At 38.2% G+C, this 27,186-nt stretch overlaps 1 protein-coding gene across 3 annotated transcripts in view; it reads left to right on the plus strand.

The window, feature by feature from the left end:
* The window catches only part of LOC121376020 (carbonic anhydrase-related protein 10-like), an 81,062-nt gene that overhangs the window by 17,160 nt on the left and 36,716 nt on the right, over positions 1-27,186 (plus strand). For 2 of the 3 annotated variants that reach the window (XM_041503780.1, XM_041503782.1), the window contains exon 2: positions 22,844-22,888. The exons of the other annotated variant lie outside the window; for it this stretch is intronic. In XM_041503780.1, coding sequence (XP_041359714.1) covers positions 22,844-22,888 — 45 coding nt within the window. The remainder of the gene's footprint in view (positions 1-22,843; positions 22,889-27,186) is intronic. 3 annotated transcript variants of the gene reach the window in all.

Raw genomic sequence — 27,186 nt, forward strand, 5'->3', positions numbered from 1 at the left:
AACCCCCCAAAAGAAACCCACTCATACCCTCCCTCCCCAGAAAACCCCAAAACCAAACAACCCCCCTATAAAATAAACAAGAACAATATAAAAAAAAACTCCAAACAAGCCACTCACACAAACCAGAACAACCACAATTTTTTTTTACAAAATTAATAACAAAAATCCCCGCCAATCAAAGAAAAAAAAACAAGCAAACAAAAAATAACAAAACAATAACAAAACAAAAACAAAACATGATGACGTTTGCTCATTGCCTGGACGATCAATGTCTGCATTTGTGATGAGTTTGTTTGGGGATCGTTCTAATGTCTGTAAAATACAAAAACAATTTCTTAACATAACTGTAATAAGAGCATGCACTATTAACTATTATATCTCGTCGACTATGCTTTAGTCCATGATCCTGACGCTCTACTGACGCTAATATAGGTTTTATTCAATATTTAGTATACTGCGCAGATGGATACTCTTCTGTTATCAGCGATACATTGGGTTCAAACGTCTACACACATTTACTTAGACTATTCATCTCTGTACGTCATATGTATTCATATTTGTTTAAAGTCTAGACATGTAACTATACACTCAAAATACTGTTTTCATTTTATGCGTACCACAGTTTCGATGATACTGAACTTTGGAATAAATTTAATATTATGGTCTTTAGTCGCACGCTCACCTTGCACACCGAACATATAAATGTATCATAAAATTTTAATAGCATGCATTTTTTTAAGGACCCGGCTATATTACTTTATAAATATTTCATGATATGTCTGACTAGAATAGAATAGATGTTTAACGACACCCCAGCACGAAAAATACATCGACTATTGGGTGTCAAACTTTGGTAAAGGCAAAACATTAAGTGATAATATGTCCGATAGAAATATTTTAAATACTTGCATGAAACCCGTGACACTATATAGAATATTGGAATACCCTGCCCTTTCAGCACCCACTTCTAGCAGACGTAGCATGATAAGTTAAGCCGAGACAGACACACACTAATTGTTTGCCGACACAGAAGTAAGCATCCCTGTTGGGAAAGGATATCAAGTTCGCTATAATACCATCAGCTCTGTTGCTCAGGTGCAGTAAGATTCAGCCGACACCAGGAGAAAGACATTGATTGGATGCGACACATTTCGTGCGATTGTGGACATAGCATATATTAATTTGAAATAATATTTATGAGTAAGGCAATATATTTAACGATCCACAAGCCTGAAATTGTTTTTCACCTGAGGAAAAGAAATATTGTTTTTAAAGGTACAAACTTCTATACGGTCATTTAAGCCATCATGTAGTTTATGTTATAACTACCTTAAATAGTGCGTCCAAAATCTTAAAGCTGGTCATCTAGCAAAAATATCAATTGTTTTTAAGGCGCCTACGGTTAATTTTTAAAAATAATTCTCAAATCTTTATCCCACATGCACTGATTCCGGTTTTGTATTATTTTTCTGCCTACTAAATACATCGCCTTGGGTCCTAAAGAGATAATGACATCTTTAACAGCAAGCAAAAGCTGCTTGCCCGCAAATAACGTGATTAACCAAGACATGCTTCGAGGTCGCAAACTCTGCCTAAATGTATTGGCGACAACTCTGTCGCCTAACTATAATGAAGCCATTTGACCACAAATAATCTGTTTAACAAACACATGCCCAGCGTTCAGACAAATCTGAATAAATGCATTGTCGACATGCTCAAAACTGCTCAAAATCGACTCATCAAAAATCGGCACAAAGCGACTGGCTGGAAAATGGATATCGAGTCTCGATGTTTAATTCCCCTATCGTCATCTGCCTAATTGATGAGGGACTTCCGGTTGCCCATGCGTAAACAAGCACTTTTTGGTTTGGGAGGTAAACAGTGTAAGTACACCTCGAGGGTCGTTATCCTCCCCGTCAGAAACACTGTGCAAACGAGAGTACATTCGTCGACAAAGCATCGGCGGCCAGTAAATGAATTACCGCTTTCTAAATTAGTCAGGTTCAATGCGCAACAGATTACGGACGCCGTATATTCCCAGGGTCTTCATTCAATCAAACACGTTGATGAATAATTCACTAAATATGGGCACAAGTCCCAGTCAAACGATGTGCGACATTTTGGTATTTCATAATTCAGATTTGCATGTTCACACATGTGGCGTTATGTGTATGAAACGCTAACGTTCACGTGAGTAATAAACTACAGTTATATAAGTTATAATTCGATAGTGACTGTTAGACTATTAGGAAAAGAAGAGAAAAGGGCACGTTCTTTTTAATGACACCTCAGCATACTGTTTTATCCTGCAAACCACCGTTTCTATTGACAGACTATGATGACTGATAAAGCAAAGTCATATCCGCATAGTAGCAGGATATGACTTTTGACTTCACACACATTGCTACATTTCAAAATCGTTTATTTGACATCTAGGTCATCGTACAGTGGGGCTGAAATAACAGAAATAATAGCTTTTTTCCCCATTAATGTTTATGGTCTGCAGGATAAAGATAATTAGTTAATGACATTGGATATCTGCTTTATTCTGTTCAGGCCGAATGAGAATTTCCCATTTTTACCTTCACAGGGTAAAGCAGATATCCGACGTCATTAACTAGTTATTCTCTATATAAAGAAAGAAAGAAAGAAACAAATGTTTTATTTAACAACGTACTCAACACATTTTATTTACGGTTATATGGCGTCAGACATATAGTTAAGGACCACACAGATTTGGAGAGGAAACCCGCTGTCGCCACTACATGGGCTACTCTTTCCGATTAGATGCAAGGGATCTTTTATTTGCGCTTCCCACAGGCAGGGTAGCACAAACCATGGCCTTTGTTGAACCAGTTATGGATCACTGGTCGGTGCAAGTGGTTTACACCTGCACATTGAGCCTTGCGGAGCACTCACTCGGGGTTTGGAGTCGGTATCTGGATTAATAATCCCATGCCTCGACAGGGATCCGAACCCAGTACCTACCAGCCTGTAGACCGATGGCCTAACCAAGACGCCACCGAGGCCGGTTTCTCTATATAAACTACAGCTATTAGTATATGCCATTTTGGTCATTTCGTCAGTTGGTCTAGAGGACTTGAAAGATAAGCCGCTGCCTCCACATAAGCTGCACGTACAACATAGCAGCAAAGGTTAATACCCACCTGGTTAACCTCTGGGTGTGTCATACAGATTTGCGTAAGTGACGTCATCATCGTCCTTGTCTTAGCTCTTTGAATTCGCCCTTTTCTGACACCCAATAGCCGAGGTGCATTTTCGTACTGGAATGTCTTTAAACATTCATTTATTCATTCATTCATTCATTCTATGAATTCGCATGCTTTGTCGAGTTATGATGGAATTAATTGTTAGATTTTACAATATTTGAAGGTGGTTAATAAATAAAACACCACACTCGCTTTCGCTAGATATAATTTTTATACTGTATATCTGTCACAGCCAAAACAGCGAGATGGTGGATTGCCGTGTATGAGTCATGGGATACTGGTTGAGACGGAGCAAAACTCAGCGGGTCCACCGATGGTGATCGATCTCACGACCCATGGCATACCACATCTAGGTCATTACTGGGTGTCTAAAATATGCTACACATTATTCAGTGAAGAAACAAGCTACTACAATATGCAGGCCAGACATACTGATTTAAAACTTTGGATGTTGTGATTCTACTTTCACGTAAAAGGATAGCATGTACCACGACTTTTGATATATAATTGATGGAAAATTGTTGCAATAGGAAGCTAAAAATGTAGTTACCACAGATAGCGTTGTTACTGCAGATCGCTGTTGCTCAAAGCCCAAATGGGGCTCTGTAGCTCAGAGCCCAAATGGGGCTCTATCGCTCAAACCCAAATGGGGCTTTAACATAACCATATATGTTTTAAAAATAATGGACATGGCATAGCACACGTCTCTAATAGACACATTGTTCAGTTTGCAAGTACTCATGTCTAATTTTGTATGAGCTTAGCGTTTCACCCAGACGGTGAAGCCGTTATGAAAATAAAATAAACGGATTAAAGTGTAAGCGGAGACTTTCTAAGCGCTTATAATTCGGTGTGTCACTGAATAATATTTCTTTCTCCGGTTCAAAATGTATAACTTTCAACGATTTATTTAATAGGAGGTGATAACATGTTTAACACTTCCTGAGTTAAATGCCCCTACGCCCCACCCACATAACACCCACACCACACAACACCCACATGACACCCAGACAACACCCACATAACACCCACACAGCATCGACATAACACCCACACAACACCCACACAGCACCCACATAAGACCCACACGCATCCTATCAAATGATAGATTATCATTAATGTCTTTCGGTCAAGATGGGCATGTGATTATGCTGGTAGTGGCTCTCCCCAATCTATGACTCCAGGAATTAATATTTTCCAGGGCAATGGCTGGGCTTTATCCATTACCTTACAAAAGCTACATGTATCAGATGATGCTGTTATTAAAATAACGAATGCATACTATCTGAGCATCCAATTATATGAGCTTAAATATTCTAATGGTTGTGCAGTTATGTCACTACTTTTGTGGAAAAACCGTCCCCAGGACTTACTCTTAACGTGTATACGATTGGATATGCTGATGGTTTTGTCGTTTTGATGTGGATAGAAACAAAAAGCTTGGTGTAGCGTAACACTGCACTAATGACGGGTCACCTACAAAATATGGTAATAGGCAAGCAAAATGACTGGGCAATGTCCCATTATCATTCGTGATAAGCTGTAGAACTTCGCACCTGGATTACAGCAAACCAAAATAGGTTCTGGTTCTAATCAACACCTTCTGTAGTACCATCGTGATTTCAAATTGATTTTTTTTTTCACGCGTGGACCAGGCAGCAGGAAGCTGGTCATCCAATCAGTGTATCGGTCTCTTCCACCATTGTGGCGCATGCGCTGTCGCTCTCAACTGCGGCGAGAATGTCCATGTAATCTCATTTAGCTCATGGCCACGTTATGGTTAAAGCCGGGGATTTGTCTGTCAAATGAAAAACCTTCTGCTCAAGATTACTCCGCGTCTATGAAGCAGACGTGACCCAAATCGCTTGCTTATAATAATGCCTCTAAGTGATCATCAGACTCATGCTTTACATGATGTTTATAACATGTTTGCCACGGGCACCTTCACGGCGCAATGTTTAGGGTGGTGGTTAGGCCTCGGTGGTGTCGTAGTGAAGCCATCGCGCAGAAGTCTAGTAGGTACAATGTTCGCAGCCCGGTACCGGCCCCGAGCCAGAACGAGTTTTAACGACACTCAATGAGTAGGAGTAAGACCACTACACCTTCTCTCTCTCACTAACAACTAACTAACCACTAACAACTAACCCACTGTCCTGGACAGACAACCCAGATAGCTGAGGTGTGTGCCCGGGACAGCGTGCTTGAATCTTAATTGGATATAATCACGAACATAACTTGAAATGAAATGCAATGGTTAGGCCATACGAGTGAAGGACGGCAGATACTAACGAGGCTCATTCACAATTAGGTAGGCAACATTTGAGCACTTTTAAGCCCTTTTCACTGTATTATTACCGTCTTCAAAGGCTTCTGCATTGACCGTATTCAATTGGTAACACTTTCAGTATTCATTACAGTGTTTTCAACAATCTTCGATATTTATGATCAAAACGACGCTGACTAGTAAAAATTGTCAATAATACCAGCTGATAAATTTTGGAATTACGAAACTTGAGGAAGACAAATTTTCATATTTATTTGTGGAAAATTTAACATGCAATTCAAACACTTTTAAAGATGATTTTCTCGAATTCAAGCACATTTCACATTTCAAGCACATATCGGGTTGCGAACCCTGTACCTACAAGTCTTATGTCCGATGGCTTAACCACGACACCACCGAGGCCGGTACTCAACACAGTTTATTTACGCTTTAATGGTTGTTGTTTTATGGGGGAAGCCTGCTTAAAACTATTTCCATAACAGCCCATTGTTAGAAATTGAAATCTTGACGCAATTTTCCACTTAATTATATAGTGTAATATAGTCGGAAAGAATTACCTCTAGTCCCATCCTGAAACAACATTCTGTTTGTGACCATTTGTAGCACGGCCCTTAGCTAGAAATTAAAATATTGACGCAGTTTTTCACTTAATCTCTCACAAACAGAAAAGCTGACATAACAATTATATTAGCGGGAGGGCAGGGTTGGGGATGGGGGAGTACTGAGAATGCTAAAGAACGGTAATCTTGTTTGTGTTGAACGTTTTCTTTGTATCACGGCAATTGTAACGGTCCATCAATCAAGAAATAGCTCTGCTAACACCAGGCAATTATGTACGAATGAGTGGCAAGGTAAATATAAGTAAACACATAATCGTGTTATTCATGTCACCACTTTCCTCAAGTGTCATTGCAATAAGACGCAAACTGTGCTGCTTTTTATAAACGGATGTTCACGTAGGTCGCTCTATCCGGCCTCAGTAGTAGTGTAGTAGTTAAACCATTACTTAAAGTTAAAGTTTGTTTTGTCCAACGACACTACTAGAGCCCATTGATTTATTAATCATCGGTTATTGGATGTCAAACATTTGGTAATTTTGACATATAAGTCTTAGAGAGGAAACCCGCTACATTTTCCATTAGTAGCAAAGGATCTTTTATATGCACCATCCCACAGACAGGACAGCACATACCACGGCATTTCATATACCAGTCGTGGTGCACTGGCTGGAACGAGAAATAGTCCAATGGGCCCACCGACGGGGATCGATCCGAAACCGACCGCGCATCAGGCGAGCGCTTTACCATGGGGATACGTCCCGCCCCTAAACCATTACTTAAGGCAGGTAGATACAGAGTGAGTTTTAATGGCTCTGTGGGTAGGTGTATGGCCATTAACACATGTCCTCGGACAGCCAGCCAATATAGATGAAGTGTGTGCTTCATGAAACTTAATTGGATAAAAGAACGAATATCTAATTACAATGAAATGAAATAAAATAAGTCGCTCTTGGCTTACGCTTTATGCCTTGCCCCAAGCGCACATATTGATTCTCCAAGCGGTGTGTTCAAGAATTGTAATTATGATTTAATGGTGGTAACATTCCTTCGTGCTTATGTAACATATATGTTATAGCACGCTATCCTGGGTGCGCAGCTCGGCTGATTGGACTATATTTAAAACGAATACAAGATGAGAGAGAGAGAGAGAGAGAGAGAGAGAGAGAGAGAGAGAGAGAGAGAGAGAGAGAGAGAGAGAGAGAGAGAGAGAGAGAGAAACCACACACACACACACACACACACACAGACAGATAATAATACCACATAAGTTACTCTTAACAGATAGATGAACAGATCTTGGAGCACTATTTTTTTAATTACAAACTTATGTATTCCCAAACTAAATAGGTAACATGAAAGATCCCTTGCTACTAAAGGATAAAAGGTAGCTTGTTTCCTCTCTAATACTATATGCCAAAATCACCAAACGTTTGACATCCAATAGCCGATGATTAACAAATCAACGTGCTCTAGTAGTGTCGTTAAACAAAACAAACTTTAAACTTTCTAGTCTAGACGCTCTCATTTAAAACTAATGTATTTCGAGTTTGTTTTAGCCGCAACAAACGCATGCGTCGCATCCAGTCTGTATGAACCTTTAATAGACAGTTAAGTAGCATTCAGCTACTACAAATAGCCTACAAAAGAAGAATGCGACATCCTTTCCTGGAAAATGTTCAGCAATATTGTGCCCAGGAGGACCGTACTTGAACCTTGAGTGATTAGATTAAAATGAATTTAAAAATAAGAATGTAACAAATCCGAGTTTGTTTTCGGGGATATGCGTGCTTGAACGTATAACGGGTAAGGTTATGGAAATAATAATTCCGTGAATATTCCCAAGCCGAGCATTGAACGTCTTGCAATCGTTTTAACGTGCCTTTTAAGCTAGTATTACGAGCTCCAGTATCTTGTCGCATGCTGTGGGCCCATTGGGCTATCTTTCGTTCCAGACAATGCGCCACGACTGTTATATCAAAGGCCGTGGTATTGGCTATCCTGTATGTGGGATGGTGCATATAAAATATACCTTGCTACTAATTGAAAAATGTAGCGGGTTTCCTCTCTAAGACTGTGTCAAAATGACCATATGTTTGATATCCAATAAATCAATTAATAAATCAATGTGCTCTAGTGGTGTCGTTAAACAAAACAAACTTTTTGTCGCATGCTTTACAACCCTTTTATTTTGTTCATCTTCCAAGCAATATCCGTAACTTGCAACTGAAACGTGAGTTGTGTATTAAATGAAGCACCGATAACTTCCAAGCAATATCCGTAACTTGCAACTGAAACGTGAGTTGTGTATTAAATGAAGCACCGATAACTTCCAAGCAATATCCGTAACTTGCAACTGAAACGTGAGTTGTGTATTAAATGAAGCACCGATAACTTCCAAGCAATATCCGTAACTTGCAACTGAAACGTGAGTTGTGTATTAAATGAAGCACCGATAACTTCCAAGCAATATCCGTAACTTGCAACTGAAACGTGAGTTGTGTATTAAATGAAGCACCGATACTGTTTTATCGTCTTGCGGCGTCTTGTAAAATTTTCACAATTGTGGCTTTGTGGATGCATTTTTGTCTGCTACCCAGGACCTGGTTTTGCGAAGCGATCCCAGCGCTAAGATCATCTTAAATACATAGCTACCTTATACACTTAAGGTGATCTTAGCGCTAAGATCGCTTCGTAAAACGGGGCCCAGGCAGTTTATACATTCCCAACGTTTATAACTGAATTATTGCAATCATAAAAATCTCATAATTACGCAATCACAAATGATAATTAAAATACCCTGCCACCCCCACTCACCCGAACAGTCATGTAGTCTACACTGGATCACGTCGGGAATCTAATATCTATCCGACCCTCCCCCCCCCACCCCCCACCCCCCCAGGATCCGGTGTTTAGAGGTTAGCGTTGTAGAATTTAGAAAATTCGGGACCATGGTCGGGTTTGACAGGATTCCGGTTTGTTCAGGGTCAGGTTTAGACAGGTTTCACTATGTGTGTGTATATGTATATATATATATATATATATATATATATATATATATATATATATATATATATATATATATATATATATATATTAATAATAATAATATATTTGTTATCACTATTGGACATAAAGTGCTCAACACAATGTTAGTGGAGCAGGTACACTAAATTTTTAGTATTCACTAATAACTCATTACTCGGAGTTTCAGGCTCCTCGCCTTCATCAGATGAGTGTTTATAATTGTGACAGTTAAGGTGACGTCACGCTGTGTGTACGCGGCGGTGCGCTCCTGACGTCATGGCACGTCAGTCGTGAGACTCTCGGCTTGTTGCTGTGGCGGCATTTTGATATGAGTTCTGTCCTTTTGTTGAGTAGCTTGTCTCCTTTTTCAAATAGTATTGAGAGCTTCTCCTCGATGCACAGGTTGCATTGTCCCGAGCTGCGTTTCCGTGTGTCCGATTTCCTGACGATTTCCCAATTGATGTGATAGGCGGTTTTTTTTTCGTTTGAGTTCCCAGATGTATTTTGACAGTTCTGTCTCTTTTTCATAGCGTTCATATTTGAAAGATTTAGTGTGGTTGTTAAACCTCTCCTTGAATGTACCTCCAGCAAGACCTATGTATGATCTGACAGTCTTACCAGATGCCACGTTTGCCCGGTATACGAGGGAGCTATTTTGGCAGTTGCCGTTCAGGGGGCATTCGTTCTTCTGTCTGCAGTTACAAGGCTTTTTTTGTGCGGGATCGGTTGAGCTCTGGGTGATTTTCGTGTTGTGGCTTTTGATTATTGCTCCGAAGTTTTTCATGCAGCTGTAGCTGATTTTCAGGTTGTTTCTGTTGAACAATGTGTGGTACTTGTGATTACTTGGGAAATGCTTGGATATCAATTTGATGAACACGCTACCGACGTTTGTCTTCACATTCTTGCTGAATGGGGGGTTGAACCATGTGATTTTTCTGGGTCTTTTCCTTTTCTTTGTGTCTGGTTGTTCTCTATGTTTAGGCGGGTCGTATTGGATGTTTACTGTGTAGCCACTTGCCCTCAGCGCTTTGTTGTACCCTAGTGCAGCTTCCGCGAAGTAGTCTTCATGGGAAGACAGAAGGGAAATTCGTTTGCCGATTGATTTTGGTATTTGCTTCGTGATTGCGGGTGGGTGGTTTGAGCTGACGTTGATGTAAACGGGTTCGTTGTTGGGTTTCCTGTAGGGTTTGTGGGAGTCAGTTTCAAGGTTCAGGGTGATGTCCAGATAGTTGACTATTTTCAGGTTGGTCTGGATGGTGATCTTTAGGCCAAGATCTTTGAATATTTTGATGAGCATTTTCCTCATTCTGTCTGCTTGGCTTCCTGAACTTCTGCGTAGAACTGCTAGACCGTCATCTCTGTACAGTCCGACGTTCATGTCGGAGGTATTTGTTTGAATTGTGTGTAGGATGAGGAGTCCTACTAGTTCGCACACTTCCGCTCCATCATATCCGCCCATGGTGACGTCGAATGCATTGGGAGTGTAATTTTTTACCCATGGCTGTTCTTTGTTGTCAAAAAGTAGTGATTTTCTTGCATGCATGATAGTTGTGTATTCTATATCTGGGATGACTGTATATTTCTTCGCCCATTTCAATGCCTTGTCGAGTAGTTCAGGTGTTATGGAAGGGTAGAAGTCCACAATGTCGAATACGAGGAAGGATAGTTCTTTTTTATCATGCAGAGCTGAGAACCATTCAAGTACAGCGGAAGTGTTTCTCCATTGGTTCATTTGCGTCTTGAGTCGTGTTTCACTGTTTTTATTCGGTCTAACATAATTTTGCTGATCCTACCGATTTCGCTTTTTGCTGGATTGATGAGTCTGCAACTTGGATTAGTGGCAAAATTGTCCTTATGATCTTTCAAGGTGATGAATGCTCGGGTCTCTGCCCATCTTGTCTATTCTGTCACGTATTCCTAGGGCATTGCTGACGTACTCGAACTCTGTGTTGATATCTTCGATTGTTTTTGGTCGTCTGCATGTTTGTACTTCGTTGTAATGTTTTCTGTTAGCATTTTGTCATAAGTGTCCACTTCTAACTTGTAGAAGTTTCTAGTCTTGTCTGCAGGTACAAACACTTTTTTGGAGTTGTTTATATGCCTTATGTCCTCTTTCATGGTGTTCTGGAACTGGTCATATGCATTCTTGAACTGTATTGTCTCAACCATGTGTAGCATGTCCTTTTCGAAGGGTGCTAAACCTTCTATTTGTGGGGGTGTTTTCCTGGAGTTAAGTCCGAATTTGCTATCTTTGTTCGGTGTTGGGTCGTCATGGTTGCGTTTATCATCGTTGTTCTTTTCAAAGAAGAAAGCTTTCCATCTCATACGCTTTATTACACTTTCCACTTTCTCAAGCAGTCTCTTTAAGTATTCCTTTCGTGTTGGTAAAGGAATGTTTTTTGTGGAATAGTCGAAACGGATATGGTCCATGGTGATTGAAGAAAAGTGCTCAACTTATACAAACACCTTAACAACCACACTAAATCTTTCAAATATGAACGCTATGAAAAAGAGACAGAACTGTCAAAATACATCTGGGAACTCAAACGAAAAAAACCCGCCTATCACATCAATTGGGAAATCGTCAGGAAATCGGACACACGGAAACGCAGCTCGGGACAATGCAACCTGTGCATCGAGGAGAAGCTCTCAATACTATTTGAAAAAGGAGACAAGCTACTCAACAAAAGGACAGAACTCATATCAAAATGCCGCCACAGCAACAAGCCGAGAGTTTCACGACTGACGTGCCATGACGTCAGGAGCGCACCGCCGCGTACACACAGCGTGACGTCACCTTAACTGTCACAATTATAAACACTCATCTGATGAAGGCGAGGAGCCTGAAACTCCGAGTAATGAGTTATTAGTGAATACTAAAAATTTAGTATATATATATATATATATATATATATATATATATATATATATATATATATATATATGTATGTATGTGTGGTGTATATATATATATATATATATATATATATTATATATATATATATATATATATATATATATATATATATATATTTATATGTGTATGTGTATGTGTGTGTGTTTGGGGGCGGGGGGGGGGGGCAGCACTGAATCGTCGTCTTACTATGTGGGTACACCGGAATCCTGTCAAAATCGACCATGAAACACACACACACACACACACACACACACACACACACATATATATATATATATATATATATATATATATATATATATATATATATATATATATATATATATATATATATGACCTACCTACCCACAAAGTAAGACGAAGATTGAGTGCCCACGTGCGTTTTGTATTACTGACATTAAATGATGTCAACTCGATGGGCTGTCGTATCATTAAAACTTCAATCTTATTGAAAAGGGAAACAATGTTTTTTCGTGCTGACTTAGCAAAAACGACAGTTAAGATGGATGATATATGAGATCTGAAAGTTCAGTAACGCCAGTAGTGAATATCTAATTTCATCAATGTTGTTTAATAGATTTATTTTTTGTGACAATTAGACATATTCTTTGCCGAATAACCTTTATTTTTACATTGTATCTGTGCTCTAGCTTTGATGCAATAAGGTTAGTTTGCAAATATGTCAGGTTTTGCAAAAGTTTTTATAAAAGGAAGAATGTTATATGTAACCACGCACTCAACACATTTTAATAACGGCTATATGACGTTGGCCAAATAGTTAAAGACAAACAAATAATGAGTGGAAACCCGCTGTCGTCACGCAATGTGCTGCGTTTTCCGATTAGCGGCAAGAGATATACAGCATCCCACAGACAGGACAGTACATACCATGGTCTTTGTTACGTGAGTTGTGGAACTCTGGCTGAAACGAGAAGATAGTCTAATGGGCCCAGCGACGGACATCGATCCTAGACCGACCGCACATCAAGCTTTACCAGTGGGCTACATACCGCCCCCTCTACCACATCGACACATTATAAGTGACTCACATGCTAAATACTTACACGCAAGGTAAATTAGTATCCTATTATTGGCATCGATGATAATAATGCAGTAGCACTGCTGATTTCAGTCGCAATTGTTTAAGGGTTGGGTATGTGCTGTCTTGTTTGTAGGAAAGTATTTAAAATGAGTCCTTGCTGCTAATGAAAATGTAGCGGGTATACTCTAAGATTATACGTACGAATTGTCAAAGTGTGTCATCCAATATTAGCTGTTGATTGTTTAAAGTTTGTTTTGTTTAACGACACCACTAGCACACATTGATTAATTAATCATCGGCTAGTGGATGTCACACATTTAGTAATTAGGACTCTTAGTCATCACAGGAAACCCGCTACAATTTTTCTACTGCAGTAAGGGATCTTTTATATGCACTTTCCCACAAACAGGAAATCACACACCATGGCCTTTGACCAGTTGTGGGTGCACTGGTTAGAACGACAAAAAAACCCAATCAGTTGAATGGATCCATCGAAGTGGTTCGATCCTGCGACGCAAGCACCTCAAGTGAGTGCTCAACCGACTGAGCTAAATACCCCCCCCCCCCCCCCCCCCCCCGTTGATTGAGCAACCAATGTGTTCTTTGCTTTTCTGTCTGTGGGAAAGTGCATATAAAAGATCCCTTGCTGCATTAGGAAAGATGCAGCGGGTTTCCTCTGATGACTACCTGTCAGAGTTACCAAATATTCGACATCCAACAGCCGATGATGACTAAATCAATGCGCTCTAGTGGTGTCGTTAAACAAAAACAAACTTTAACCTTTCATTTCAGACTAGGGTTGCTTTTAGTCAACGGAAGCATGGCAAATGTTAAACGAAGCACAGTAACAAAAGCAACTGAAACGTGTTTGGAAATAAGTTATTTCGACAACTACTGTATCGATGTATAATCAGTATGCAGTATAATAATGTTTTGTTTAGTCATCAGTTAAGCGAGATAGTTTTCAGACTAAAACATATATACGGTTTGAACCCCCCCCCCCCCCCCCCCCCCCCCGCCACCACCACCTACTATGACATTTTGCAAACTCTGCAGTTGTTGGGAGTATAAAACTCATTAAAATGTCATTTGCATTTAGCGTCCATCTTTTTCTGCTTTCTGGAATGGAGATTAAATTCAATGCACCACTCGCTTTGTACGCGTTCTGCCTGGCTTGGTAATGAGCTGTTGATTTTAGTTTCATTGAATACTATTAAGGCTACTACCCATGAGAGTTAATTTAGCATCATGGAACCATGAAGAAAGTATTTGCCGATCTCTCATAGGAGATTTATATATATATAAAAAATATATAAAAAAATGCGGACCTATAAAAACCCACCCAGCAACAGCCTTGTTAATATTTATTTTAGTCATTGTCATGTATTTTCGTACTTATATCCTATTGAGGTTCAAACACGCTGTCCTGGACACACTTCAGCTCCGGTATGTCGAGACAGAATGAATTAATGAATGAATGATTAACGACACCCCAGCACAAACATGTACATCGTCTATTGGGAGTCAAACAAACAAAAAAACCAAACAAAAAAACCCCAATAAGAGAACAAAAGGGGAAAAAAAGAGAAGAAAACAAAGTTGCTTAATTTGGCATCGTGGATTTTGTCGAACATTCATAACAGGAAAAAAGACCCCACAACTTTGTGACAATTTTATTTTATTGCAAAATATGAACACTATCATCAACGAGGCTAAAGTTGTACTGTGCATCCATCCATGATGTCTGCATTTCCTTTCCAAGACTCGCGTGCACAGTAAGAAAAAAGGAACAGCCCTGAAACAATTTTATTGCAATGGAAAATATTAACACTGCCACCAACCAGGATAAACGTGGCATCATGGATTCATGAAGACTGCATGTTGTCCAACACCCACAGCAAGACATAGAAGCACACCCCTGAGACAATGTTATTTAATTGAGACCTATTAACGCTGTCACCAATGAGGCTTAAACTGGTACCGTGCATTGAGGAAGACTGCATTAAACTCCCAAGCCCGCGCGCGACAACTTTGTTGCCAATGGAGGCTACCGTGTTCTTATTGATTAGCGCACATATTTGTTTAGCACTTTGCTAGAGTAGATCTGAGGTGAAAACTCGTAACGACAAGCTTTCAGCAAATGCCATTTAGACGTCGGCGCTGGCGATCGCTTGATTCCACGTAATGCGCCCGAGGCGGTACGGCTATTGGCGACCGAGGCCGAAGACCCGAAGAAACTAACTAGCGTAGACCGCTTCCGTATTAACGTCAACACCAGGCAGCGCTCGATGCCCACGAGGGCGAGGAATCATCAAGGTGCGTTTGTTCACACCGAGTCAGTGATAACAATAGCATAATCAAGAACAATATTATTAAGTTTTTTGGATAAACGACGATCGATCTGTTCCAAGACTGCAGTGCAATCTCAGATGTCTGGATGGCGAATTTTGCTAATACTGTAATGTTTGATTTTGGTAGCTTCATAAAATTAATAGACCCAATAACAGATAAATACACTCCTGCATTAATTACGGAGGCCTTGACATTTTCTGAATAAATACACGTGTGCATTGGTTACTCAGGAAGTGACATTTACTTGACCTCCCCCATAATATAATATTTCTTTTAAATGGCTATTTGGTCGGCTTTCGATGAAGTAGTCCTGAAGAATGCTATTTTCAAGAATCAGCCACCTGGTTGTTGTACACATGATAAAATACCTATTTGTGTACCCAATTTTATGTAGAATTGAAAATCGAGCATCACCAAAATCCACAAACACCTGTTATATTTCTGTACTTTAAATACTCTCCAAACAACCGCAGGCCCACACTAGTATCATATGGGTTGTCCTGGGGCCTAATTCACTAAACTCACGCAACTTTGCGATCTCGCAGTGCAAAGAGGATGCTTTGTTGTCTAGCAGAGCCTAAGATACCTTTGTGAATTAGGCCCCTGGTGACTAAGACAAAACCATGTACCACCCAGTTGTACTATGTGTTGTACTGATACGATAAACATCACTAAAACCATTCTTCTGTCAGAAAATGTCCAATATGTTCCAATCCAGATCTTTGTCTTGGCTCTTTGTTAGGGTTTGTAGACGTAATATCGAATGTGGTGGACGTTTTCCACGCCGCACTGTTTAACCTGTGCCAACATGCTGCATGGGCCATTAACATGGACGTACACACAACCGCGGAACCAAAGGATCAATTCTACTTTGGGCGATTCCTTCTGCTTTAGTTTCCCAGATATTAATTGCAGTGCAAATATATGTGAAAGGCTCAACCAAAGTTGTTTAGCTAGCTGCATAATATGCTTGTCTTGGAATACAAACATTGTCGTCCCGAGTAGATGTCTGGTGCTGCATGCATTGATGGAATTGTGTTACTACACGGTCGCTTGATTATTTTAAGGTCGTTTGAATAACGTCAATGCGATCAATTAGAAGATAAGCATATGACGTTTTTAGATTTGCGGGTGTTATTGTATATTTGACCCCGCAAATGCCATTTTTGAAGAAAGGCGTTAGCCTGGGCATCAAATAGACAATAACACCCGCAGATCTAAAACTCAATATGGTTATGTCCATTGTAAACTTAATCGTTTTTCTATGGAACTAACTGTATATTTGGTATTTCTTGAAAACAAATACCTTGCTACAATCTAACTGAGCTTTTAGATCAAAGTCAATAAAGAATGAATGAATGAATCGTCAACTTCGCCTGTTCCAATTGCTAATGACGTCACTTTCTAATGACGTCATTAGCTTTCCGTGTGTTATTTTCACTTAATCCCAGAAAAAGAATGTAATTAACCAATCACAATACAGAACACACTCGCCATCAGTTTACAATATGATGTATAGCATCATAGTTGATCTGTTATCTTTGATTGCCCTTTGTTTTTGTTATTGTTGTCTTCATAAACGGTTGATTGTAAGTTAATTTAAATCAGCAAGTTTGACAAAACACGCATACTTTATGGTTTAACAACAGGGTGGTTTAAATATTATAGGGGTTTCACCAAAACTAATTTGTTCAATTTAATCAAAATTAATTGCCTCTACGCCATAAAATTGATATTCATGATCAGATTCTAACCTTTTCAAATGTGTGGCGTCTTGTAGTGAAGCGTCAACTCATTGTTTGAGAAGAACGGCATCTAGTCAAAACGACAAAAACAAATCGTGTTATACAAACTAAAGATCAACTATCAAAATAGAAATATCTTGAAATTGTGAAATATGTCGAAAACGATTATAGCGGTGGCATCATTCGTAAACCATTCGTCAAAACGATCGTTGTACATCAGTTGGTCAACAATAGCCATATCATAGCGTCCTATTAGGTTGGGATTTTCTATAATATTATAATTAGCATTGTTGGGATTAATGTATGCTATTTCCTCCATTTTGTCACTACAAAATAGTTCGACATATACCTTTGTATAATGGCCTGATGATAATGAAGTTGTTCCGCTCTTCTGTCCATCGTATGTTCAACTTCAATATAATTAAAATTAGCTCTACTGGGTCTAGCCAGTAGATCTAACAGCATTGCGTGGGCTCCCGTATCCAGGTGACATTTCATCTATAAGTAACAATTTAAATATTGACCAATTACACTTCGCCTTTTGTAGCGTTATTCGGGAGCATACAAATTCTAAAAATATCGGGCGAGACTATTTATGCAATAGGCGAACTTGTTGGTCTATTTCAACATTGAAAAAACAGGGGAAAAAGTGCAGTAATAAATTTTGGATTGTATACTAGTATAAATAGATTTTATGGCTATACCATCACGGTTTATGTTTTCGTCTTGAAACGAATTTTATATAAAATTTTATATTGCAATTAGTTCCCGGCATACTTCGTAATTCACCCGAATTATTTCGTATACCCTCGGCATAATCCCGAATGTTTTCAAATTCTTTTCAAATCACTGGCATGATTTTTGCAAGTAAGGTTTTGATTGGTCGAATAAAAGGTCAACTGGACATGAGCTTCAACGGGCTACTGTTAGATCCACATGTAATAGTGGAGCTAATTTTAATTAGATTGGTTCAACTTCAGTAGCAATTTCTTAACTGATCTATTTGTTTTTCAAATTAGTAAACAAATCAAAAGAAAGTAACAAAAAGTAATTTTATAGCAATTTTGTCTTACAGATATGGAATTGTGCCAAAGATGAGGAATGAAACTCTTTTTTTACACTTTAATTTGATTTCCGTGCTTATTTCTAATCAAGGTTCGAACACATACCAGCTATTTGGGCTGTATGTCCAGATCAGGATGTAACGGCTAGTTGTAAGGAGAGAGAGAGAGAGAGAGAGAGAGAGAGAGAGAGAGAGAGAGAGAGAGAGAGAGAGAGAGAGAGAGAGAGAGAGAGAGAGAGACAGACAGACAGAGAGACAGACAGACAGACAGAGAGAGAGAGAGAGAGAGAGAGAGAGAGAGAGAGAGAGAGAGAGAGAGAGAGAGAGAGATACTGACTGACTGCTTTAAATCTCCCCACTGACCAGTTAAAACTCACTCTGGGTGGGATGCGAATCCAATATCTACCAACTTCAGCCTTGCGGCCGATGGCTTAACTATTACTTCATCGAGACTGGTGAATAAACTCGCTGATAAGGTTTCTGGGTTTTTTTATAACCCTCATGGGAATACGCCATGCAATTCATCTACCTGCTATTAAATTATGTACGGTAGTCTTCCTTTCATAGACAACAATAGTAACAGTAAACAAAAGTCCAGACCTGTCATTCGATCCCCCTTTCGTAACCTGCGAGGCCAGTAACCAATAAGAACTAACCAGTAGTCCACACCCTGGACAAACATCCTAGATAGCCAAATTGTGTGTCCAGCAAAGCGTGCTTGAACCATAACTATATAAACACGAGAATCAGTGATTACGTGTAAGCGTGAAAATCGTAGCTTTGTGAAGGAGTTCAAGAACTGTACAAATGAAATAGCCTACCTTTCATTTACAGAAAACAAAAACAAAAAACGCAAAAAAGTCCCACAGAAAAAACGCACAAAAAAAACCCACAGCAGAAATTAATTTGAAAACCTAGACGTTTGACTGCATCTCCTTTTCGTATCTTTTCGACACCATGAAGCACGGGCGAGAAGGCGTGAAGATTGTAGCTTTGTGGATGAGTTCAAGGGGTGTATAATGTCAAAGCCGCGCATGATTGCGTGTGCCAACGTTGCGACTTGCTCTTAACTTTAAAACCGCCTGGAGGGTAAATTAATTAAGGAGGTGGTTGTCCAGAGTGAGGAATTCACCACTGGTAAATAGATGATGCTATACCAGACGATCCTCCATTTCCTTGGATCAATGAAACATTGCCTCCGGTGACAAAACATAAATGATTCCCGTCCCCGATCGATGCTTCGTGATTTATAGGTATGCTCGAATTGTATAGTGCTTTTGTTTAGGGCCGACATTTGCTTGTTGTTTTGTTTATCCAGGTTGTGTACCCAAAGAGATGTTCTATAAATGATCGCCAGTGTTGCCATAGTTATGGATAGAAGTTTATTGTAGTTGCATAAAAATGCTATATGACATATCCTTTAAACAACAACAAAACAATATCAAAGAAAAATAAGAAAGGCTGAAAGATAGAAAAGAAAGAATGACTGAATGATTAATGACACCCCAGCACGAACAATACATCGGTTGCTGGGTGTTAATCAAAGGTAAGCATATGAATTGATATAGAAAAGAAAGAAACGGTTTATTTTACGTGGTGCACCAAGTATTTTTGCTCTAACAGTCTTCAATCATAATTGAAGGTCACTGGTTGATAATTTTCTTACTGTCGACGCTCCACGAAAAATACAAGCGAAATCTCTTGTTAATAGGATTTGTGGCGTGACTTTAAATGTTCATTCATTCATTCATTCATTAATTTATTGAATAAAAGTTAAATAAAAAGAGTTTTCATGCTTATATCCAATTAAGGTTCAAGCACGCTGTCCTGGGCACATACCTCAGCTATCTTGGCTGTCTGTTCAGGACAGTGGGTTAGTTGTTAGTGGTTAGTGAGGTAGAGAAGAGGGTGTAGTGATCTTACGCCTACCCACTGAGTCATTAAAACTCGCTCTGGGTGGGAGCCGGTACCGGGCTGCGTACCCTGTACCTACCAGACGTATGTCCGATGGCTTAACCACGACACCACTGCTTATGAATATTGTTACAAATTTAAGATAATAAATGAAATGTTTAAAAACTCATATTGTTTTTGATAGCATATATATATATATATATATATATATATATATATATATATATATATATATATATATTAACCCCCATTAAAACAAACAACACAAAACACCATTCCTATGCCACGAACTCCAATATCTTTGAACACTTAGCTATTGCAGTTTTAAACTGGAATTCATTTTAATATAGTTAGAGCAGTTTTGAAAAGAAATTCATTATCTTACATTAAAGATTATCATCAAAAACATTTAGTTATATTGGTTTACAAAAGGAAGGACTCAATTATTTCAACATCCTATTCCTCAAACCCCAATATCTTTGAACACACAGCTACAGCAGTTTTTAACTAAAATATAATTTCAATCTAGTTAAACATTTTAAACTATTATCGTCTAAAACAGTTAGTTATATTGGTTGAACACATAGCTACAGCAGTTTTTAACTAAAATATAATTTCAATCTAGTTAAACAGTTTAAACTATTATCGTCTAAAACATTTAGCTATATTGGTTGAACACATAGCTACAGCAGTTTTTAACTAAAATATAATTTCAATCTAGTTAAACAGTTTAAACTATTATCGTCTAAAACATTTAGCTATATTGGTTGAACACATAGCTACAGCAGTTTTTAACTAAAATATAATTTCAATATAGTTAAACAGTTTAAACTATTATCGTCTAAAACATTTAGTTATATGGTTGAACACATAGCTACAGCAGTTTTTAAGTAAAATACAATTTTAATATAGTTGAAGCAGTTTAATAGGGAAGAAATCCATTCGTTCGAATGAACTATTATCGTCGAAAAGATTTAGTTATATCACTTTAAAAAAGGGGAAAATACTTCATTCTTTGAACTTTTTAATATTCATAGTTTGAAAAACAAATCACCTCCATTCACGTAAAAAGCGTTGAATTGCTTGTACTGTATCAGATTGTCGACATTGAACGAAAGCAATAAGCTGGAAAACTGGGCAATTTTGATAGGATGTTTTCAATCAAACGCAGATAATTGTGTGCTTGGATCTCCCTCTAATTGAGTCTGTGGGTCGTCCCGCCGGCATCGCTTGGTGTTCATTGCTGTTCTTCGCATGATTCAGTAAGCTCGCCAACAATTTCCCCATCGCCTGGCAAAACTACGGTTATTGACAAACGTGAACAGAGATATTATAACAAGTGTTATTAATTTCCTAATCCAATATAGAGCCATTGTGTGATGATGGACTATAAACAGAGTAAAAAAAAATCCACAAAACCTTTTTACGGTATGGCGTGAACATTGTATCATCGTTAAAATTCCGTCTCGCGGTGCCACGCTTTGTTTTCCTGCGTTCAGAAATTTCTATTACGTATGTCAGACAATGTATGGACTAACACATCACAACACTTTTCAGATATGTGCATCCGCCATCAGAACTAATTCCATTATCCCAATAACGGGATGTTTGTTGAAGTGCTTCAGGACAGTCTGATAGGAAACTATTGTCAGGGAAATGGCATAGGTTTATTGTGTAATCGTTTTTTGCTCTGTGCCTGTGGGGTTTTTGTGTGTCTAAAAATGGTAGTCTGTGATATGCACCAAGATCTGTGCAATATTTCTAATTATAATATTCTTTCCTTTTGGAAATACTGACAGTCGAATAACAAATCCCATTAATTTAGCGACAGGAACACCCATGCCTGATTGCACTGTATCACACTGCAAGTCATCACTAAAAGGAACGAACAAAAGGAGATTATATTAATGAAATTCCAGCACGTTGTTTTTGTATATGCAAAGCATGGCCACTGTAACACTGCGGGTTTTGTAATTAGCAGACAGACACAAGACAGCACAGTTTACGTCATTCGGTGTTCACTGGCTACAGCCAGTTGAAATGTCGCCAGTAACAGCCTGTCCTGACATTTATCCTGTCTGTAATAGTGTTAAAACAGAAGACATAATTATGTTTATTTAACAAGAAATAGCCCGTACAAAATTGATGACAGAATAATTAAATTTTCCCACATATACGGCTACTGTTAGTTTAGCCAGTATAGAAGGAAGGAAATGGTTTATTTAACGACGCACTCAACAGATTTTATTTACGGTTATATGGCGTAGAACATAGTGTTAAGGACCACACAGATATTGAAGGAGGAAACCCGCTGTCGCCACTTCATGGGCTACTCTTTTTCGATTATCAGCAAGGGATCCTTTATATGCACCACCCCATAGACAGGATAGCACATACCACGGCCTTTTATGTACCAGTCGTGGTGCGAGAAAAGCCAGTATATCCTCTGCCCAGCACATGTTGATACATTTTAACAAAACAGTATATATTGTTACGTGAGCTTTGAAAGAAACTCCTAGGAATGAGATTCCAGATTCCAATGTTAATAATTATACGAAATAGATACTACTAATGTTTGATTGTTTGTAACGATTTATATATGGGACAATGACCGATTGATTGGTATGAGAAATACAGTTTACTGATTTATTGATTGATAAAAACTCATGATCAGGTTACAGATCTTATTTGTTTTTGTCGGGTTTTTTTCAGACATGGATATATGGAACGACTGGTGGTCCTATGAAGGCATATCCGGTAAGATCATGATATACTATACACACCGCAGACACATTATCATCTATTTCTTTGTTAAGCACTAAATCCGGAACGTTATAGAACGGCAGGTCAATATTATCGTTCCGTTTTGGGGTATTGTGAACTTATGGTAGTTGCTGTCAGAGTTGGAAGGTAGATGACTGGATTCAAAATACTTACGCTAGCGTTAGGTATATCGATTTTAGGTTTATCCCTAACGAGATTCAGGAATAGAGAGATTCACTAGTTTGCCAAACGCCCATTCGGCTCTGCCTTGTGCGGAGATATGGCCCTGGTCATGTGTTACGTTTCGTCTTTCATATTTATTAATTGGCAAATAATTGCAGTTTTGAAAAACTTGAGAAAATGGTGACAAAAGTTGCGGGAGTGTATTGGATTTTACCCAGAAATTTACGTCTCGTCACTGGAATTACAGTGCACTGCATAACTGTATATATAACATTTCTAGGTATTTTGCTTTACAGTTCAATTTTGGGAAGAAACTTGCCCAGTTTCTTCAGTCCCACCTGGCTAGCTGGAAAAAGTTGTTGAAACAAATTATCACAAAACCGACAAACTAAAGAAGAAAGAAAAGAAAAAAACCCATACAAAATACATAGAAAAACTCGAGAAATGTTGTAATATAATTCAAGCAGTCATTTTGATCCAGATTTCTTTAATTATAGAATCCCTTCAGTACTCTAAAATTTATATATTTCCTTGAGGGGAAAATTACCACCAAGAACCAGTCCTGTCTGGTTCATGTTTACAACCCATGAGACATCTCTGCTATTCAAATAAAACCCCAAATCATGCCCACTGTTTCCAAGCGTTCTTCCTAATTCACTTTCCGCTTAATCTTCCAATTCGCGGAAATTCCTAACCAAATAAGCATTAAAACAGTTGGTGTTGGTGACCTAGAATTAATCGAAATCATTTTGTATTAAATTTACCCCACAGAGTCAATAGGCAATCTGGTTTACGTTAACAGAAGTATTCCTTGGAGAGGTCTAGTGAACAAAACACTGAACACAGTGACGAGTCCAAATATTGGTGGGTATATACTGAAGTACAAATTGTACAAAACTGATAAACTTTCTAAAGATCCTCTCGACTGTGTGTTTTAAAACAAATATTTTAATGCAAAGCTATGTTTGTAATCAGTTAGAAACAGAAATAAATGTAGATATGATATATATATATATATATATATATATATATATATATATATATATATATATATATATATACACACACACACACACACACACAGAGATTTGTGTGCGTTGTTTCATTTGTCTGTGTCTGTACGTGCTTGTGTATGTGTATCTGTGTTTGTGTGTTTATTTGTGTTGTGTCGTTTTGCATAACCAATAGCCAATGCGTATTTTTGTGCTGGGGTGTCTTAAAACATTCATTCATTCTGTGTCGAGTTGTGCTTGTGCGTGTGCGTGCGTGTGTACCTTGCCTTGTACTTGCGTATGCGTGCGTGTGTGTATGTGTGTGTGAGCGTATGTGTGTGTGTATCTGTAATGCATATGGGTGCGCCAATACGTGTGTAGATTTATATAGATTTATTTATTTATTACATGCCAATTAAACATTTTTTTAATGCCTTGAAAAGCAAAACTGACAAACCACCAAAAGAAATCATTACCACAAAAATCCGTCCACTTATTCTTCTCACTTACTTTTTTATTTTAATTCTAACCGTGTGAATGAAAAATTGATTGATTATGCATTAGAACCCATCGACCTGTTAGACTTCCGGTTCTTCTCAATTTTCACTACAACACACTCTATAGCAATGCGCATCACGGAGAAACATCCGGTTCGTAATGCCGATGCTAAAATATCCATCAATATTCCACCGATTTCAAAATAAAAGACAAAACATGTAAATTTTGTAAAAATAAATGACAAAACATGTAAATTCCATAGAAATAAATGATGACAGACACTTGGCCATTGTGCGTCAATGGTAAAAGGACACGCATTAATAATTCTTACGCTTGGTTTCGACATCTCTAAAACAGATGCCGTAAGGTATAAGTGTACTCAATGGGTCTCATCTTTTGTGAATTCTCTAATGTATTCTAATGCTCTGAGGCATTAAACATTAAAAATAAGAGTTCCATTAAGACCATGTCCTAAAGGAAAGGAGATGAATGTTTGTTTAACGAGATACGTTGACAGATGTGTAAACTAAACTTATTTAATGTCCAGCATATGCTAATTGCGTTAATTGATCTACATAGAGGGAGAACCAATCCGATGATTCCCGTCACGCAGTTCCTATACCGATTGCTATACCAGTCATAGGCCACTGGTTACAGAAAAGGAAAACAAAAAAGAAGAAAAACAATGGATCTGTCGAGAAGATCGATCCCACAATCTGTCACTCCTCAGACCACTAAACTATACCCTGCTCTACATTTAAAACGAATGCATAAATGCTGTCATTGTCCCGTTACGGGTATAGTATAGCTGCAATATTATGAAACCACACTGGAATCATTATTCCAGCCGAAACATTAAAACAAAATCAAACCCGATCTTATTCCCTGTCCTGGACAGAGAAGCCCACATGCGCCCATGACAGGCGTGTGCTACAATAGCTTGCTCTGAGTGTGCACATTATCGCCTATGACTTGACTTAACCTGATCTTATCTTTTAACCCGTTTTAGTGGTGTAGTGGTGAATCCATCAGTTTAAGTCTGGCATATACTGGGTTCGCATCCTGGTTGTAGCACCCACCCATAGTAAGGTTTAACATCTCCATGGTTTTATTTCTAAAACTTGACTTTATGCATATGACTTTGACTTTGGGAATTGTAGCGTCGTTTTACAAAACAAAATTGTGAATTTTTACTTTTACTTAAAAAACATCCTATTTTTATGTTAGAATTTAAAATAGTAATTTTATATATGTTTATATATGTACATGTACTTATGCTTATTCAAATTAATATATCTATTTGGAATTACAAAACGTTATAGGGGAAGGAAGGCGTGTTTGTTAAGCGTTTTGTGTCGTTTTCAAAATATGGCTTTAGATGATAATGGAAATTATTTACATTCAGAATGGGAATTATTTACTCCAAAATTGGGAATACAAAATGACATAGCCTTTGGAGAATGGTTGGGAATGGTGCCCATTATCGAAGTCTAGAACCATAGCTGATGAAACCCTGATCTCCTTCACCATAGTCACTAAAATTAACCATTAACTCACACTCTGAACAAACAGTTCAGATAGCTAAAGCGTGTGTCCAGAAAAGCATACTTGAAAATTAATTGGGTATAAGCATGCAATTAAAGTTAAAGTTAATGAGATCATTGTTTAAGGGTAATTCATTTGTAATTCAAATTGTAGGAAAACCATTTGTGAGTTGTTATGTAAATCATATATTAATGCCAATTATTCGTTTTGACGTAATGTTGAAACAGTATTAATTATTGTAACACATCACCAGAAAACTGTGAAAGGCGTTCATTGCCATAACATATGTTTTCTTTGAACCTCACCTTGTATAAACATATACTGTCTCGACTTTACACACACACACACACACACACACACACACACACACACTCTCTCTCTCTCTCTCTCTCTCTCTCTCTCTCTCTCTCTCTCTCTCTCTCACACACACACACACATATCTTATTAATATATAAAATACCTACATTTTCAGAGAAAAAGAAGCGTACATGTATTTTAAAACCAAGATTATATAAAATGTTTGATTATATATATATATATATATATATATATATATATATATAAAATGATGAACAATATATAACTGTCATACACAGGGTTCTTTTAAAATAAAATAGTTACGGCTGAGACTGTAAAATTCTAGATTTGAAAACTAAATAAAATATGAAATATTTGTTAATATTTTTTTCGATATTATGTTCAAGCATTTCATCTTATAAAATAGTCGTTATCTATCCACGATCTTGTGAAAATGGCTTTTGTGTTAAAAAAATAAATCCTCATTGAATTTGTGTGTAAGAGATTTGGTATGCATCGACCACCGGGAAGCTACAATCTGCTGAGAAGGGCATTGCGAGATCATGTTACGGCTTCATTCATTTCCTGTGACGATGCATTTATTGCCAGGCGTGGCCACTGTTAACATGCTCAAGCACACACTCGTACAAATGGTGATGTGATGATCAGGATTTCAAGATGGTTAGGAAGGTTTAGAATAAAGTGATGCGTCAGTTTAATCCCATAAATCACATATGTTTTAAAGACAAAGATCCCATCTATTTACTTGGCAGTGCG

This window comes from Gigantopelta aegis, chromosome 6 (assembly GCF_016097555.1).
Source record: "Gigantopelta aegis isolate Gae_Host chromosome 6, Gae_host_genome, whole genome shotgun sequence".
Lineage (NCBI taxonomy): Eukaryota > Metazoa > Mollusca > Gastropoda > Neomphalida > Peltospiridae > Gigantopelta > Gigantopelta aegis.